At 46.2% G+C, this 18,688-nt stretch overlaps 1 protein-coding gene and 1 pseudogene across 1 annotated transcript in view; one reads left to right on the forward strand and one right to left on the reverse strand.

The window, feature by feature from the left end:
• The first annotated feature begins 3,886 nt into the window (after nucleotides 1-3,886).
• Nucleotides 3,887-5,357, forward strand: LOC110291915 (lysine-specific demethylase 4D-like; annotated as a pseudogene).
• A 3,518-nt stretch (nucleotides 5,358-8,875) lies between these two features.
• Abca4 (ATP binding cassette subfamily A member 4) overlaps nucleotides 8,876-18,688 on the reverse strand; it is a 146,225-nt gene continuing 136,412 nt past the window's right edge. The window contains 5 exon segments of the mRNA XM_021157524.3: nucleotides 8,876-9,189; nucleotides 12,779-12,865; nucleotides 14,855-15,104; nucleotides 17,863-17,955; nucleotides 18,039-18,142. Of these exon segments, the coding sequence (XP_021013183.1) occupies nucleotides 9,070-9,189; nucleotides 12,779-12,865; nucleotides 14,855-15,104; nucleotides 17,863-17,955; nucleotides 18,039-18,142 (654 nt within the window). The 3' untranslated portion in view covers nucleotides 8,876-9,069.

Genomic DNA, 18,688 nt, shown 5'->3' on the forward strand with positions numbered 1-18,688 from the left:
ACCCATGGAAGGAGTTACAGAGACAAAGTTTGGAGCTGAGACGAAACAATGGACCATCTAGAGACTGCCACACCCGGGGATCCATCCCATAATCAGCCACCAAACGTTGACACCATTGCATATGCCAGCAAGATTTTGCTGAAAGGACCCTGATATAGCTGTCTCTTGTGAGGCTATGCAGGTGCCTGGCAAACACAGAAGTGGATGCTCACAGTCAAGTATTGGATGGAACACAGGGCCCCCAATGGAGGAGCTAGAGAAAGCACCCAAGGAGCTAAAGGGGTCTGCAACCCTATAGGTGGAACAACAATATGAACTAACCAGTACCCCCGAAGCTCGTGTCTCTAGCTACATATGTAGCAGAAGACGGCCTAGTCAGCCATCATTGGGAAGAGAGGCCCCTTGGTCTTGCAAACTTTATATGCCTCAGTACAGGGGAACACCAGGGCCAAGAAGTAGGAGTGGGTGGGTAGGGGTGTGGGGGGGGGACTTTTGGGATAGCATTTGAAATGTAAATGAAGAAAATACCTAATAAAAATAATTTTAAAAAAGAAAAGAAAATGCTGCTGAAAGACAGAGAAATAGCCTGGTGGCATACAGTTTGGTATGTCCATTAATTGGACACATTCCCTCAGTTTGTAGTCTGTGGTTGGCAGAGAACTTGTGATTAACCAGGTTTCAGCCACTCATTTGAAGACTCTATTGTCTTACTGGGTTAATTTGGCACAAGACTAGCTTAATTTAACTTTAGATGTTTGAGTTTCTTGGGAGGGAACAGGTGAGGTCATACTTAACATGGTTGGCTCCCTTACGGAGCCAAGCGCCTTCTTTGGAGCTAACCCTTTATCTGTTGATCTTCATACACAGGGACCTGCAGGCACATTCCATCTTCAGCTTCAGCTACACCAGTGGCTCTCAACCTTCCTAATGCTGCAACCCTTTAACATACAGTTCCTCATGTTGTGGTGACCCCCAACCATAACATTTTTGTGGGTTGCTATTTCATACCTGTTGCTGTTATGAACCGTAGTGTGAATATTTGATATGCGAGATATCTGATATTTGACCCCTAAAGAGGTCACAGGACCCAGGTTGAGAGCCACTGGTCTAGTGCCATGTATCTCACTGCTGAGTGAATGAAATAGATGTTTTTGTCATATTCTCTGTCAACAAAGCTATTGCTAGGGGACCCTCACTGATTCGGGCCACCACTCTGAGGTGTGCTGTGTTTCTCAGTGTTGTGTGCGTTTTGTGAACCCCAAAAGACCACCAAGGAGCCAATTTCGATGCAATTCAATTGCACTAGGATCTTTATTACAGATTTGGGCCACACCACCATCTCTGACATAGCAGAACAGGAGGGTGAAGCCCCAAGCTCTCAGCAGGACCAGGTTTTATCAGCAATGTCAAGCAAGCAAGGAAATTTCTAGATTAGCACACATCTGATTGGAGGGCCATTATGGAATTTTGTTGCCCTTTAATGTAATTAGCTGGTGCTGGAAGGCACACCATAAACTTAACTTCTGCTTTCCTCCAATAGATTGGTGGTTGTTAGGAAGTGGAGTGCCAGGGTCAGGCTTGTAACCTGGAAACTGATGTCAGATGTAGGTTTTTTTGGGAGTAGCCTGGAAACAGGTGCTTGGTGCCAGCTGTTGGTTAACTCAAGTTCAACCTTATGTCAGGTTCTCTAAGATGGAGTCTGAACCCAAGATTGGCCTCTCATGAGCATGCCTGTTCCACATACATCACACCACTCAGGGACCCAGAGTCCTTCCAGCTGTGCTCTGGCATGCTGAGTCATTCAGGATGTTTATAGTTGAGGCTGGACTACTAGATTACAGAGCTGAGAAAGTAGAGTTGAGTTGTTCTTCTGCTTGGACTTTGCATGCATCTCTTCACTGTTCAGCTATGGAGAACACTTAGTGCAAGCTTGAGAAATGCAGCTCTTATTTTTAAAGAGTTATTTATTTATTTATCTTATACACATATATATATATATATATGAGAGTTCTGTCTCATGCACACCAGAAGAGGGAATCAAATCTCTTACTATAGATGGTTGTGAGCCAGCATGTGGTTGTTGGGACTTGAACTCAGAACATCTGGAAGAGCGGCCAGTGCTCTTAGCCACTGAGCCTGAGAAATGCATTTATGTGAGCAACCATGCAACAAAACATCCATTTCTAGGAATAGAATGACTGGTCATCACATGGTATCAGTCTCCCCACAACCTGTCCTTTTAAACACCCAGGTGCTTCTGCCTTATGAGGTCAAAGTCAGCCACTGAGTGTGGCTTTAGGAGTGTGCAGCTGTGGAGATGCACAGGCCTGCATCCTGAGAAGGTCCTGTATTGAAACTGATGCTCCACTATTGCCATCCTAAAGTTCTAAGTAGCTGAACTCATAATTTCCCTTTGTACTGTGTCCAACCAATTATTCGGTTTCCCACATTAACACGTTCATGCTGCCCACTTAGTATTTATTGAAAATCTAATACGCAGTAAAACATCAGGAGAGAACATAAATAACAGAACATACAAAGACGAGTAAAGATTCAAGATTTATTTCTTGTGATCAGTAGAGGCATGAGGGAAGTGGAATAATTCATCACTCAAGAGTTTACAAGGTCTCTCTCTCTCTCTCTCTTTCTCTCTCCCTCTCCTCTCCCTCTGCTGTTTCTGCCTCCAGAATGCTGGGATTAAAGGCGTGTGCCAGCCAGCTCTGTTTACTTGTATATTTTTAGTATGATCTTTCCATTTGCTTCATCGTGGGCAAACCTGTGCTCAATACTGGTTCTATGACTTTAAAATTTTTTGTATCTCAATACTGATAAAAGTGTGAAAAAATTTATGTATATAAAAAGGCATTGCCCCCACCCCGTCTTTTTAAAATAGGGTTTATCCTTGTAATCCTGACTGTCCTGGAACTGGATCTGTAGACCAGGCTGTTCTCAAATCCATAGTTCCTCCTGCCTCTGCCTCCAAAGTGGGATTAAAGGTGTGTAACCCAATGCCCAGCAAAAAGGCATTCACATTCCTGTATTTTGTGCTAGTTTCTGGTTAAATAATTATCACTGTTTAGTTGTTCAGAACTTGAGGACCCTGCCATTTTCTTGTCTATATCAGGTTTAGAAGTAGTGGTGCAAAGACAGAGAATGCCCAGCAAGAGCACAGACATGTTCTCTGTGTCTCACATCTCTCATGCTCTGCCATGTGCTCCCATAGCTTTGAGGAATTCTAAGACATTCTTATAGATTCTATGAGCAGTTGGTGTTAGAATGCCTTTAGTCCCAGCACTCGGGAGGCAGAGGCAGGTGGATTTCTGAGTTTGAGGCCAGCCTGGTCTACAGAGTGAGTTTCAGGACAGCCAGGGCTATACAGAGAAACCCTGTCTCGAAAAACAAAACAAACAAACAAACAAAAGAATATTGCTCTTATAGCATTCTTTCTAGTTTGGCATGTTTCATGTCGGGATTGCTTACTTTCAAAGGAATCTGGGCTGGGCTAAGTCAGCTGAGAGGCAGTAATAGGTTGAGACTCCAGTGGGTGGGCAAGCACTCATTGCCTCAGAAGAAGCCACTGGGTTCCAGGCTCACAAGAAGAGCAAGTCCTACAGGAGAAAGCTTCTCTCCAATGCTGGATTGTCTTCTCCCAGGTCTCCATCCCACTGGTGTTGGGAAACCAACGCATTAGGAAAAGAGATCTAGTAGAGGCATGAAGGAATAAAAGAAAGAGCTTAAGGACAAGTAAGAGAGTGAAGAAAATCCAACAAGAAGGCAGGAACAACTTACACAGAGAGAAACAGAACGATTCCCCACCCCACCCCGAAAAGCCCAAAGCCCCAGGGCAGCCAGGACCCCAGGCTGAGCTCCTGAATTTGCTGTTACCATGACAACCCTTGAGCAGGATGGGTCCCAGAACCCAGACTGTACCATCATGACTTTCTGCCCAAACATGGAAGAATTCTCAGACTTCAGCAAATACATTGCCTACATGGAGTCCCAAGGGGCACACCTAGCTGGACCGGCCAAGGTCATCTCACCCACGGAGTGGAAAGGCAGGCGATCCTATGAGGATGTCACGGCTATGGCAATTCCCGCTCCTCTGCAGCAAGTGGTCTCTGGGAAGGCAGGTGTGTTCACCCAATACCATAAGAGGACGAAAGGCATGGCCGTGGGGAAGTATGGTGAGCTGGCCAACAGCGGAAAAACACCAGACCCCACCACACCTGGATTTTGAAGATTTGGAGAGAAAATACTGGAAGAATAGCCTGTTTGGGTCACCGATTTATGATGCTGACGTCAGCGGCTACCTGTTTGATGAGAACACTCACCTTTGGAACGTGGGCCACCTGGGAAGCCTTTTGGATGTGTTGAAGCAGGACCGTGGTATAGTGATTGAGGGCGTCAACATGCCCTACCTGTACTTTGGCATGTGGAAGACCACCTTTGCATGGCACACGGAGAACATGGACCTGTACAGTATCAACTACCTGCACTTTGGGCAGCCCAAGACCTGGTATGCTGTGCCCCCTGAGCATGGCAGGCCCCTAGAGCGCCTGGCCAGGGAACTCTTCCCTGGCAGTTCCCAGGGCTGCCAGGCCTTCCTGAGGCACAAGGTGGCGCTCATCTCACCCACTGTGTTCAAGGAGAATGGCATCCCCTTTGGCCGCATCACCCAGGAGGCTGGGGAGTTCATGGTCACCTTTCCCAGTGGCTACCACTCGGGCTTCAACCGTGGCTTCAACTGCACAGAGGCCATCAATTTCGCCACCCCAAGGTGGATCCACTACGGAAAGGTGGCACCTCAGTACAGCTGTGGGGAGGCCAGGGTGAGCTTCTTCATGGATGTCTTTGAAGGGCTCCTGCAGCCTGAGAGCTATGAGCTGTGGAAACAGCAAGGGGACCCTAGAGCTGTGGATCACCTAGTGCTCACCTCCTGTCCCAGGCAAGAGCTGACCCCCGGGACCTACACACTGGATCAGGGGAAGCCCACTTCAACCCGGAGGCTTTCCCGTTCGGGACCCCTCAGGAGTTGGGTGAGCAGAGACCACAACAGCTGTCCTTACACAAAGGTGCACCCAGGGTTCCCATGCTTTTTCCTATCCAAGCTTTTAGCTCCTCTATCTACACCACAAGGGACAAGATTCTCCAAGCAAGCTTCTGGATCCTCCAGGATCCCTGTTGATTCTGTTGATGTTATAGCTGTGAACCACTCACAGGCCTGAAGAATCTTGGATAGGAGCCCCAAAGTCTCCCAGCCGCTCACGGTGATGGACTTGAGCCAAGTTCATGCAGGATTACCTCCACCACCCCTGCCCCCAATATTAGGCCATTTGGCCGCAAGTCGACATTCCTGATCACATGGACAAACAGCTGTTCAAGATGTTGACAAATCGAACTCTACTTTGGATGATGCATTTGAGTCTCCTCTTGGTTTGCATGGGGTCTCCTTCAGAATTCACGCAGAAGGTGGATCTGCAAGGTCTTGTGCCACTGCGTGAAGAGAAAGAGCTTCTGGGCTCTTTATGAGACCCAGATGAGCTTGCTGACTTTGACTTTCTCTCCTAGAAGCAGGGAGGCAGGAAGGACTGACGGGCTGCAGGCTGCTCCCTTCTGTATTTCCCAGGCATTTGGTTGTAATGCTGTTCTAATTGTTGTATAGTCTCAGTGGGGCTAGAGATTAGACAGTGTGGGAGGTTTACAGAAGGGTAGGGAGGACTACCCATGTGAGGACATGAGTAACCTGCTGTCCACACTAGGGTGACATGGCTCTTAACGACATTCTTATTACTTATTTATATCCCAGGCTCTGTAAATAGGCCCAAGAAATAAATATCTTAGTTTCCTAACTTAAAAAAAACGCATTTACAAGGCCCTTGCGATGGCTCCTGGGTGCTCACCTCCAAGCCTGGTTGATGACCCAGATTTGACCGGTGGGACTGACCCATGTGGGAGAAGAGGACGGACGGACTCCATGCTTTTCTGAACTCTTGGTAGATGACTACTCCTGTCCCACCCTTGCCCGTCCCGTCTCTCCCACATCACAGTTGCTAAGCTGCCTCCAGCAAGGCTGAACTAAAGGCTTTAGCACACGTGCCCACTTTCCCATGTTCCCTCGCCAGCAGCAGTTGCTGGGCCTCGGCCCCTGTGTTCCTCTCCCACCAGGCATCTGGGACTCTGGAGAACAGCCATACCATGGTTGGCCTGAGAAGTGCCACTGGGGAGAGGGTTTATATGATGACAAAGGCCATCTGTAGGCCTGACGGGGGAGACTACCTTGGAAAAGATATCTGTTTCCCATCTTTACTCCATCGCTGGAAATTGTTTGGGTTAAAGCTATTTAGCTTCTAGTTCTTGGTAAGCTCTGGTGTGAACTGCTTGAAGCCATGTGCGGCACTGTCTTCTGATACCGCCTGCAATAAATGCACTCGTTAGCACCAGAGAGGGGCATCAGAGCTCGCCCATGAGGGAAGCTCTGTGAAGAGAGTTCTGAGCCCTTGTGAGGAAACGCCAAGAAACAAGACAAGAGCGTGTGATCCCTGTTCCCCAATAACGTGGCTTGTTCTTGGGCTGTGCTTTTATGCCCCTCACAGGCATAGGGGATAGGAGTGAGTTCACAGTTCACGTCACATTACAACTGGCTGTCATTACTTGTTTATATGCCTCTTGGGAAAAACATGTTTATGCCATGTGTGGCTTGTCCTTATGATTATACACTTTATCCAGGTGACTCCTCCTCCTCTTCCTTCTTTTAAAAAATATATTTATTTATTTATTTACACCCCAAATGCTGCTTCTCCTCCAGGTCCCCTCCTTCACAGAGTCCCTCCCTCCCACCCCACTCCCCTTCTCCTCTGAGAGGGTGGGATCCCCCCTAGGGACCCTGCCCCCACCCGGTACATCAATTAAGTCTCTGTCACATTAGGTGCATCCTCTCCCACTGAGGTCAGACAGGGCAGACTAAGCTGCTTGTCTGCTACATATGTGCCTCTGTAGTGGGGTGGGGGATGGGGTCTAGTTCTAGCCTGTGTATGTTTGTTGGTTGTTGGCTCAGACTCTGAGAGCTCTCAGGGGTACAAGTTTGTTGATTCTGTTGGTCTTTCTGTGGGTTTCCCCATCCCCTTCAGGACCTTCAGTTCTCCTAACTCTTCCAAAAGTGTCTCTGCCTTCCATCTAATGTTTGGCTGTGGCTGTCTGCATCTGTTTCAGATAGGTAGAGCCTCCCCAAGGACAGTTATGCTAGGCTCCTGTCTGCAAGCATAACAGAGTTTCATTAATAATGTCAGGGATTGGTGCTTGCTCATGGGATGGGTTTTGACTTAGACCAGTTATTAGATGACCTTTCCTTCTGTCTCTGCTCCATCCCTGCATTTCTTTTAGACAGGGCAAGTTTTTAGTGGGTTGGTGTCCTTATACCTCCCCTGAGGGTCCTGCCTGGCTACAGGAGTGGCCTCTTCAGGTTCCATGTCCTCACTGTCAGGCATCATGGCTAAGGTCGCCTGCTTTGACTCCTGGGAGCCTCCCCTGTCCCAGGTCTCTGGGACTTCCTCGAGATCCTCCCGTCTCCCAGCCCTACCCCAGCAGCTGCAGATTCCCATTTCATAGGGCCCTCTGGGCCTCTCTCCTGTCTCTTCCCTCACCTGATCCTGCCTCCCCATCCCCTCTCCCCTCCCCCCTCTCCTCCTTCCCCCTCTCCCCCTCCCCCTCCCCCTCCCCCTTCCCCTTTCCCCTCTCCCCTCTCCCACCCAATTCCCTCCCTCCCTCTGCTTCCTATGGCTATTTTGTTTCCCCTTTCAAATGTGATTCAAGCATCCTTGCTTGGTCCTTCCCTCTTGTCTAACTTCTTTGGGTTTGTGGGGTGTATCATAGGTATTCTGTACTTATAGCTAATATACGGTTATCGATGAGCACATACCATGCAAGTCCTTAGTCAACAGGGAAATGCAGATCAAAACAGTCTAAGATTCCATCTTACACCAATCAGAATGGCTAAGATCAAAAACTCAAGGCACAGCAGATGCTGATGAAGATGCGAAGAAAGGGAAACTCTCCTTGATTGCTTGCAGGGTTGCAAGCTGGTACAACCACTCTAAAAATCGATGTCTCAGTGTCTCAGAAATGACAGTGTCTCAGAAAATTGGAAATAGTGTTATATGAAGACCCAGCTATACCACTCTTGGGCATATGCCCAAAAGATGCTCCACCATATCACTTAAGGACACATGCGCCACTATGTTCATAGCGGCCTTATTTGTAATAGCCAGAGCCTGGAAACAACCCAGATGCCCCTCAATCAAAGAATGGATACAGGAAATGTGGTTCAGGTGACTCTTCTTACCCTCCAAGTATAAAATGTCTGATGCTCTGAATAAAGTTAGCTATTGCATAGGACTTTAGTTGCCTCGTTCTTAGACCCTGTTCTTCCTGATTCCACTGCCACGAGAGTGGTGAACAGAGGAGGCCTTGGCTTCTTTACAGGGATCTGCTGGGTGTAATAATCCACCAAGACTCATTGCTGCTCATTCACATCCCTTTGCCTCCTGTCCTAATTGTACTCAAACACGCCATGTTAAAAAAAAAAAAAAAAAGATGTCAAACTTACATACAGAAAATATCTGTGGATAGGCATTACCTGTGGCTAGTGCTTTCATGCATTACCAGGTGGGTGTTTTCCTTAGCCCAACCCTATGAAGACTTTGATGCATAACATTACATGAGCCCATTCCCCACTGTGGCAGGAGTTTTGCCACACTGTATGACTGTGTCAATGACTCTCACGGAAGCTCAGCCCTCTGAAAAAGCTGTAAACAGTACCAGAGTCTGAACACTAATGAGCCAGGGATTAATCAGGAGACTGCTTTTATTCCTCCCCCAAAATAACACCCACACATCCACACCCTTCCCACTCCACAAAAGCATATCCACTCAGAATGAAAGTATCGCTAAAGCCAAAGCCACTAGTCAGGGGTTCTGGATAAACAGGTGACCATTCTGATAGGTCAGTTTTGCCATCAGGAGTTCCGGTGAGCCAGTGAATTTTGGTTTCTTTCTGCAAGAGCCTCCTCCAGCTCATTGTGGACTCCTGGTGTGTTTATCTTCTGCTGCTGTGGGGTTGCTTCCGTTAGCCAGTTGTTCAGATCCTGTGGGCAAAGGCTCCTGTGTCTGCAGCCGTCCGGATTTCCCTTCAAGCTACATGGAAAAAGCAACGTGGAAGGCAATAAGACCTGTGGGAGACCACTTGGACACTTGTCACCCTGGGTCCATGGAGCAATAAACTTTCAGGTTTAAAAGAATGGCAGCTTCTGGAGGGAGCTCAGCTGGAGGAACTGGAATCAGAACATTGAGTAGGCTGCCCTGATTTCTTATCTGTGAATCTAAGACCCATGGATTTATACAGAGACTTACATGCCTCTGTGTGTGTTTATATCTATACCCTTGGTACTCTTTCCAATGGATGTTTTGGAGACCACCTTCCCTACTCCCATGCTGGGCCCCCAACCTAGGCCCTGTATTAGTCAAGAGCTTCTACCATTGACCTAAATCTCCAGCTTTGGGTGGTTTTTTTGTTTGTTTGGTTGTTTGTTTGTTTTTATCCCCTGAGACAGGGTTTCTCTGTATAGCCCTGGCTGTCCTGGAACTCACTTTGTAGACCAGGCTGGCCTCGAACACAGAAATCCACCTGCTTCTGCCTCCCAAGTGCTGGGATTAAAGGCATGGGCCACCACTGCCTGGCTTCTGGGTGGGTTTTAACTTGAAAAAGTTACCATCACCTTGCTGGCTTAAAAGCCAAGAAATTATATTTTGAGTTCATCCCTGAGTCTAGACTTTGCCTAGTTTGTCCAGAGCTGGCTCCTGCGAAGAAGGATCATTTGACTAGGATATATAAATGTAGATGTAGATATAGATATAGATATAGATCATGAAGAGAGATTCAACTGGCATTCGTGATAATGTATCTAGATCAAACTTGTGCACTAAACCTGGATAAATGGACATTTTTCTAACTAGCTTCCTAACTAGAGACATATAATCCCTAATCATAAATTATAGGTTACCTTCCTGATCCAATATCAGCTTGGGTCAGGGTGGTGGGGGAGAAGAGGGTTGGAGGTGGGTCTTTCCAGTCTATGCAAAATGTGGTTTGTCCAATTATCTAGTTTAAACACACAAATTTTAATGGATCCACACCCCCAACCTGACCCCCACCTCCACCCAGAGACAGGCTTTCTCTGTATAGCCTTGGCTATCTTGAAACTTGCTCTAATAGACCGGGCTGGGCTCAAACCCACAGAAGTCCTCCCCTCTCTGCCTCTTGGGCACTAGGATTAAAGGTGTGTGCCACCACCGCCAGGAAGAAGCCAACAATTGCATGTAGGGATGAAACAGACTCTGAGGTCCGTTTTCAAAAAGAACAGATATTAAAACCTCATTTCCCGTAGAATTCCTGTTCCTCCAAACCAATTTCTTGATTGCAAGGAAAGCCAAATCCAGATGAAGACCAGGTTCTACAAGGATCTCAAGGCTGCAGGTCCTTCAAACACATAGGCGTATGACAACAGGCTAAACATGGTGTGGGGGAAACCTCTGTGTATGAAAATAAGAATCTTTGTTCTGAGTTGCTCCTGATTGTCTAAAGCCAATATGATGGGTGTAGAATGTTTGGCTGGTTTAGCAGATTTCTAGGTTAATAGATCCTCGATTGCCAATTCTAGCAAGATCTTGACACTCAACTGTTTCCATAAAACAGGCTAAGAGTGTATAAAGCCAAATACCCAGAGACATTTCCTAAGGTCAGGTCTTTTTGGAGAGTTTCAAAATATCCCCGAGGAGCAGATTTCCAGACAATAAAACATCACTTCAGTCTGTGCTCAAAACCAGGAGCTCTGAGGCCATCAGCCTTCGTAACCTCCGGAAGCTGGCTTTCCTGCTTGAGCAAGGGGTGGGTGTGGGTGTGTGTGTGTTTTCTAGAGCCCCTAGAGATAATTCACCTGTTACTTGTTTTCAGAGTACTTTAAGGAAATTTATCTTAAGTACTGGACTGTAGGTAAGAACTTAATTCCTATCTGTTTTATGGCAGATGTATATAGCATTCCATGTAAAGGATTTCTGTGAACTTTTATGAAGATAGTATGTCATTAGGTCAGCATTAGATTTTGAATAAAATATTCATTATAAAATGATAATTTAACCGATGTGTTATAGTAGGTTCTCAGACATTGGTAAGAAACAAAGTGACAAACACAGTAATAACATGATCACAGCTGACAAGGGGGAAAGGTTGGAACTGACCAGTCCACATCTCAGGCCATGAGCCCTCCAACCTGCTCCAGAGGTTGTCAGGTGTTAGCCCTGTAGGAGGGACTGCACTGTTGGCTATGGTAGCAAACATTTGTAATCCCAGCCCTCAGAAGGCTGAGGCAGAAAGACCATGACCTTGGAGCCAGCCTGGACAATGAGATACAGTCAACAAACAAATAGTAAATAAATAAATAAATAAATAAATAAATAAATAAATAGTATGCTGTGGTATGGGTTAGGGATCACTGGTAGTTCTTAGAAATAATTTTGCCACCTATGTATTCTCTGTTATAAAAAGGACTCGTGACTGTAAGTGACTCTCAGAGAATAACTTTTCAACCTGTATCAACAGCAATTGTAAGATAGAGAAATGAGAGACAACAGTTCAAAGATTGGCCAGGCATTCCAGGCCCTCTGGAGGGTGTCAGAGACAAAGTCGACCTTGCCCAGTGGCCATGGGGTGGTGACACATTTTTTTAGAAGCATGCCCTTGGAAAGACGTGCTTTTCTCTTCAGCTGCATTGGACTTTTCTTGCAATCAAGAAATTGGTTGGGAGGAATGGGAAATAAGGTTTTTTTTCCACATCTATTTTTTTTAAAGTACTTTGATTTGATTTGATTTGCTGTTCAGTAGTCCAGACAAAATGGTTGACTTGTCCTTGTGAAGTCTCACTAATCAACCTGGCCATCTGGCTGCTGGCATCGACCCCACTTTCTCCAACATTCTTTCCACCTGGGAAACTGGGCAATGACTGTCTCCCAGTGTGGGCACTGTGCCCAGGGCAATACAGGAAGTCCATCCTGGGCTTTATCTTGGGCCACAACCTGTACCTTCTATCCCTTTCTATCACTTCTTCCTTTCCCATCTTGATACTTCCGTGAAGAACAAAGAATCCACCTTCCAGTCACTGGCTCTAAGCAGACACGTCCACCACTGAAGCACAGTATCCCGGCCTGGACCCTTTAAGCTCCAAAGTGTGACCAAGAAGTGTTGTCAATATCTCAACAGCCGAGATGTCTCACTATTCTTTCTTTCCCTGCTTATTCCTAAAACTTGAGGTTTGGAGATTTTTGGATTTTATGCTTTTAGGAGAAAAATGTGTGGAACAGTTTCTTCCAAAAAATGACCTTTGGGCCTGTGAGGTGGTATCCCTGGATAAAGGTGTGTGCCTTCAAGCCTGACAACTTGAGTTGGACACACATGCATAGATAAATGCTTTTAAATGTGATTCACCTACACCATCCAAATGGTTTTCGGATGACGGTGGGGAGCCACTCAGCTACTGGGTCAAGTGTTCAACTGAGATGAGCTCCTACTAGAGAACCCCTGGGCCCAGGCAAGGAGGATTGTGGGTATGAGCTGGGTGGGCTCTCTGCAGAGCCTCACCTGAGCCCAGGAGGACCTCAGGCCCAATTAGTCAGCGAGGCCCCTGAGCTAAGGCCCTATCCAAGCAGTGGTTAGGAGAGAGCAGTAGGATACCTTGGCTTGCCAGCTGGCTCCTGCAGCCCGGGGATGCAGAGGGAGGTCATAGGCCTCAGTCTGCTGTTTAGCGAAGTTTACAAACACCTGCAGGCAAGAGAAAAGTAAGCAGCCGTCTCCAGAAAGATGAGACCCCCCACAACACCTATGTGTTTTGCTCTGCATTTCCCAGAGTTGACAGCCAGCCAGGCTGGTGTGGCTTGTTGCCTTCTGTGGCCTGTCGCAGGTCTCCACAGTTGTGCCCTGGACACGGCTTGCTTCTTAGACGCCCGAGCCTAAGAGCTTGCTGGAGGCTTCAAAGGGCAATGGACTGGAGAAATTGGGATAACTAAGGAAGCTGCCAGGGTCCAGGCTCTCTAAAAACAACCGAGTAAAGGCAACTAACTGCTCTCTGCTGTGTTCTTTGTTCTACAAGCAGTGTGGCCAGAACTCCTGCAGGAGTCCTGTGTGACTGTCACTTCTCTAAGGGTAGCGAGAGCTTCTCTAGAGGTCAATACTCGCTTAGTTCCTTTGTTTTACCAAACAGTCTTTAAGGATGTTGACTAAAAACGAAACAAAACATCAACAACAACAAAAGAAATTTAAAAAGGGCCAACCCCCCAACAACCCAGGAAAACCTCAAATGTTCACTGATGAATGACTAGATAAATAAATGTGGATCAAAGTGACTATTCCTTAATCAGGGTACAGTGTGGGCATGAAGCCTGGGTCCTTACATCAGACACAAAACGACAATTACCATTCACTTACATGAAGAGCCTAGAGTAGTCAGGTTCAGAGACAACAGAAGGACCTGAACAAGGAAGACACCAATAGATGTGCTAATGTGAATCATGGGGGAGCTCTGGTGGCCCCAACCCTACACAAAGAACTATACACATCTAAGGAATGCCGAGGGAGTTGGACAAAAACATACACGTGTAAGTACTCACGAGGTTGTATTTATATGTTTAGGAATGTATGTGTGTGTGTGTGTGTGTGTGTGTATGTGTGTGTATCTATATATCCATAGATAGATAGATAGATAGATAGATAGATAGATAGATAGATAGATAGATAGGGTTGATAGATGGATAGACAGACGGACAGACAAACAGATAGATGATAGACAATTTTATAGAAAGAAAGTAGATGAAGCCAGGCATGTTAGCACATGTCATCCCAGCACTAGGGAAGCTGAAGCAGGCTTATGTATGGTCCTGGATTACACATAACAACATCTTCAAAAATAAAGTGAAATGGTAATTGCCAGGGACTGTCAGGGAAAAAGGAGTGGGGGTGTGGTGTTTGGAAGACAGCATTTTAGTGACACAAGATGAGAAGAGTAAAGATGAGCTACGGAGACAGCTCAGCCATTAAAATATTTCAAATGCTTGTCATGCTAGTATGGAGACCAGAGATCAGATCCTCAGGACCCACATAAATGCCTGGTAAGTGTGACAAGCTATAACTATAGCCTTGGAAGGTGGAGACAGATCTCTGGAGCAAGCTGGCTCACAAGACTATCCATATTGTTAGAAAGCTCTGAGTTTGATTGAGAGACCCTGCCTCAAGAAATAGGAGGAAGAGCAATCGAGGAAGATCCCTGATGTCAACCTTAGGCCTCCACATGCATATGCACAAATGCACACATGTTCATATGTACCTGCACACATGCAAACATGCACACGCAAACACACATGAACGCACACGGACATCACATTCACACCAATAAATACCTACATAAAAAGCAAATGTTTGTCAAAATTCACTGAGCCGTACAGTTAAATACGTCTATTTGTTCTTTTCAAATCACACATGACAAAGTTGATTTGGAAAGAAAAAGAAATCAGCTACCACCATAAAACAGCAAGCACGAAATATAAGAAGAAAAAGAAGCAAAAATGCATGTGGAGGCCTAAGTTTGTGGATGACTAAAACGGTGCTGGAAATGCATTTCTGAAATGCCAGCCTTTAATCTAAGAGAGAGCGACTAACATTGCATTAAAAACGAGGGCATCCTGCCTGCCTTCCCTACTCTTGTCAGGTGTTAGCACAGTGGGTGCGGTACCCACTTAGTACCCTGGGTGGACTTGCCTGGTCCAGCGTGGTCTGGGTGACTGAGTACTCCTCGATGAGCAGGCTGTCCTTGTGGGAAATGAGCAACTGGAAGATCCTGGCCAGGGAGGACGAGGGGACTTGGAACTGGAGCATGCTGTGGTGTCTCTCCCTCTGCACGCTGCCAGGGAAGTTGCCCTGGAAGAACTGCTCCACAGGATTCAAATCAGGAAGCAAGTCGTCCTTTGGAGATTTGATTTTCATTGTGACAATGTAGCCGTCTCCAAACCTAGCAAGTGCAGTGTATACAGTTCTGTAAGAGCTAAGGCAATCCCCAGACAAAGAGTGCACTCATTAGGCATAATAGGAATTAAAAGCCCATAGCATTGGCCTGCTATGCATGTTTAAAACCAGGAGCAAAAAAAATGTTTGGCATCAGTTTCTGGAGATCTAAATGTCTGTGTGGTGAAGTTGGATGAACATAGTTGCTGAAGTCCGAGGTGGTTGTAGCCCCCTGTGGAGATTCTAGGCCCATCCGTAAAGACATATGACTAGAGCACTCAGCTCTATGAGGAGAAGGCTGAATGGCTTTTATATGATTTGCTAGGGAAGAACAAAGGCTTGGGAAGGCACTATTTCCTGAGGAAAGTTCATGAAGGGTGTGGAGCTGTGCTATGGTCTGGATATGATATATTGCCTGAAGACTCATGTATTAAAGGCTTGGTCCTCCCTGCAGCCCTGATCAGAGGTTGGAACTTAGGGGTGATATGATCACGAGGGGATCTCACGTTATCAGTGGATGAATCATTTAGAGGTAGGACCCAACTGAAGCAAGCAGATCATAGGAACACGTTTTTGAAAGATGTCTGTGTGTGTACGTGCATACATGCACGTGCATGTGCGTGTACACGTGCATATGTGTGTGTGTGTTTCTCCCTCTCTCTTAGAATCTACTAAGGTAAGTAGGCTTTTCTACCACACATTACCACCACCATGATGCTCTACCCCAGGCCCAAATCAATTGAGCCAGGAGCCTCTCCTCCTCTTCCTCTCCCTCCTCCTCCTCTTCCTCTCATTCCTCCTCCTCTTCCCCTTCCTCCTCCTCTTCTTCCTTCTCTTCTTTTTCCTCCTTCTCCTCCTCCTTCTTTTTTAATATTTATTTATTATGTATACAGTGGCCTGACTGTATATATGCCTGCAGGCCATGAGAGGGCACCAGATCTCATTATAGATGGTTATGAGCCACCGTGTGTGTAGTGGCTATCTCTGGTTGTCAACTTGACTATATCTAGAATAAACTATAATCCAGAATTGGAAGGCTCACCAGTGACCCTAATCTGGAGGCTGGGAGATAGAAGTTTCTGACCCGGTGGCACACACCTTTTATCTGGACTACACCTTCTGCTGGACACGATATAAGGACATTGGAAGAAGGGAGTCTCTCTCGCTCCTTTGCCTGCTTGCTGTGTGGGACTGAGCAACTGCTAGATCCTTGGACTTCCATTCACAGCTGCTACTGACCATTGTTGGGAGTTGGACTGCAGACTGTAAATCATCAATAAATTCCTTTACTATATAGAGACTATCCATAAGTTCTGTGACTCTAGAGAACCCTGACTAATACAGTGTGGTTGCCAGAAATTGAACTCAGGACCTCTGGAAGAGTGCTCTTAACCTCTGTGGCATCTCTCCAGCCCCTGCCTTTCCTTCTTGATGTCCGGTTTTCCCTCTGGTATTTTGTTACAGTGATATAAAGCAGATTAACAATGATGCCCCTTGCTATGTAGATCAAGAATGGTCCATCAAAGAGTGTGAATCATGGGCTGGGGACTGTGATAACCTACATTGGGGTATATCGTATTTGTTACAGTTTACTGGAGAACTTCTATGAACTGGGGCTGTTTCTACAGTAAGAAGATAGTAGCCATCCAGTTTTTGGAAATCAGCCGTCCCTTCACATGGGAGTACCCTCCCCCTTACCTGGGCTACCACTGGGATATTGAGGAATGAGAGGGAATGTGGAAGGATGTACTCTAGCAGTTAGGCATGGGGAGTTGCTGACACCGGCCTGGTGATCTCACCTGCTGATACTTTTATAGCTATCTGTGTAGTCTCCACATGGTAGTTATTTAAGAAATAAATCAGGATCAAAAACCCTTTTGCCAAATTCACCATATACCTTAGATCTTCCCACCCATGTGAAGGATGGTGGTTCCCGTGAAACACGCTTCATGAACTCCCTAAGGTTTGATGTCAGCACAGATAAGTGACATTCTCTGTTATCCTAACCAGCTAGCTTGATAGCTTATATCCTGGGCTCCTCATAAGGATATGAGCTATATGTTATATATATATATATATATATATATATATATATATATATATGTTAAATATATTTTAGTATGCCTGGGAAAGAGTGACAACTAGAAATCCACTCTTCCCCTGACATATTAGGATGTGAGAAAAGATGATGTTACAATAATCTCATTTCAATGAATTGCTAGTTTTATCTCACAAGTTATAAATAATAAGGAATTATCTCTAACCACTTATAAGTCTATGGCCACAAGGTAATATTCCCCAAGATTGTTAGTTTGCCACATGACATATGGTCATTTATTTTTCAAACGTAATCACACATAATATTCTGGAAAGAAAAACTGTTTCTCAAGCTGTTTGGTCTCTTACTCATTCCTACATTGGTTGTAAACCCTCACAAAATGTGTTACAAGTCCTGGATCTCTAGGGAAATGTGGGCTGATACTGGGTCAGTGACAATGGCCCTCCCCTATGCCAGCCATGTTCTGTAAATGTCCCAGTCAGAACTCTCCTATCCAGAGACTCCTGTGAGCTTCCAGCCACAAGCAATTAGCCCAGTGTAGAACATCTCATTGGCTTTCTCCATCTGCCTCTAAAGAGTCTGGCCCAGCCATCACTAGCCAATGCCTATGGAATGGTTAGGCAAGTGTCCCAAATGTCCATGATGAAGTCAAGGCCTGGATGAACCCACAGAATGTACTTAAACGCAGGCCCCACCACCTGCTCACTTGTACTTGAGGTGTTGGATGGTACCCAGACACTGAAAGGCGCCCTTCACCATGATGGCCAGCCGCGTACACAGAGCTTCACATTCTTCCATGCTGTCAAGCAGGAGAGAGGAAGTGAGACAGATGGGAGGGGGTGCTCCTCCTCCCCTCCCTCCACCTCCCTGGGGATCTCTTGCCTGTGGGAGGTGAGAACCACAGCTCTCCCTTCTCTGATGATGCTCACAATGGTGTTCCACAGCATGCGGCGTGCCTGGGGATCCATCCCTGTCGTGGGCTCATCCTGCAGAGTAGGAGAAAAAAGAGGGAGATGTGGACTTGGAGTTGGTCTTTCTCTATCACTACATCCTTCCTGGGCTAACAGACAAGTGCACAGCCACTTCCCAGCAAGCAAGATAGAACCATGTCTTGTAGGAAACAAAAGTAGAAGGGGAATTGAAAACTACAGACACATGGTACACACCTATAGGTCCATGCCAGCTGTGAGTGAATTAAGGTTAGGACAATAGAAATACAGAAATAGGATAATAATAATATGAACAATAACAATAAATTAATAAAGACAATAGTAGAATTATCCTTAGGAAGGGTCAGGGGAGGGGGATAGCCCAAGCAACTTTACAGTCCTCTCTATGTCCCATGTCATTTAAAACCCAGACTGCATGGTCTCAGGGACTCTACTGTGGTCCAATTCATGAGAGGGTCCCCGGAGCCTCTGATTCAAGTAGATGCTCCGGTCCACACAGATTTCCTCATCCTGATTTCTAACCAGATAGCAACATTCCCTGGAGCTGACAGGGCTTTCCAGTCTGAGCTTCTGGACCCTCGA

The sequence above is a fragment of the Mus caroli genome, unplaced genomic scaffold, assembly GCF_978045245.1.
Source record: "Mus caroli unplaced genomic scaffold, Mus_caroli_1 scaffold_3, whole genome shotgun sequence".
Classification (NCBI taxonomy): Eukaryota; Metazoa; Chordata; class Mammalia; order Rodentia; family Muridae; genus Mus; species Mus caroli.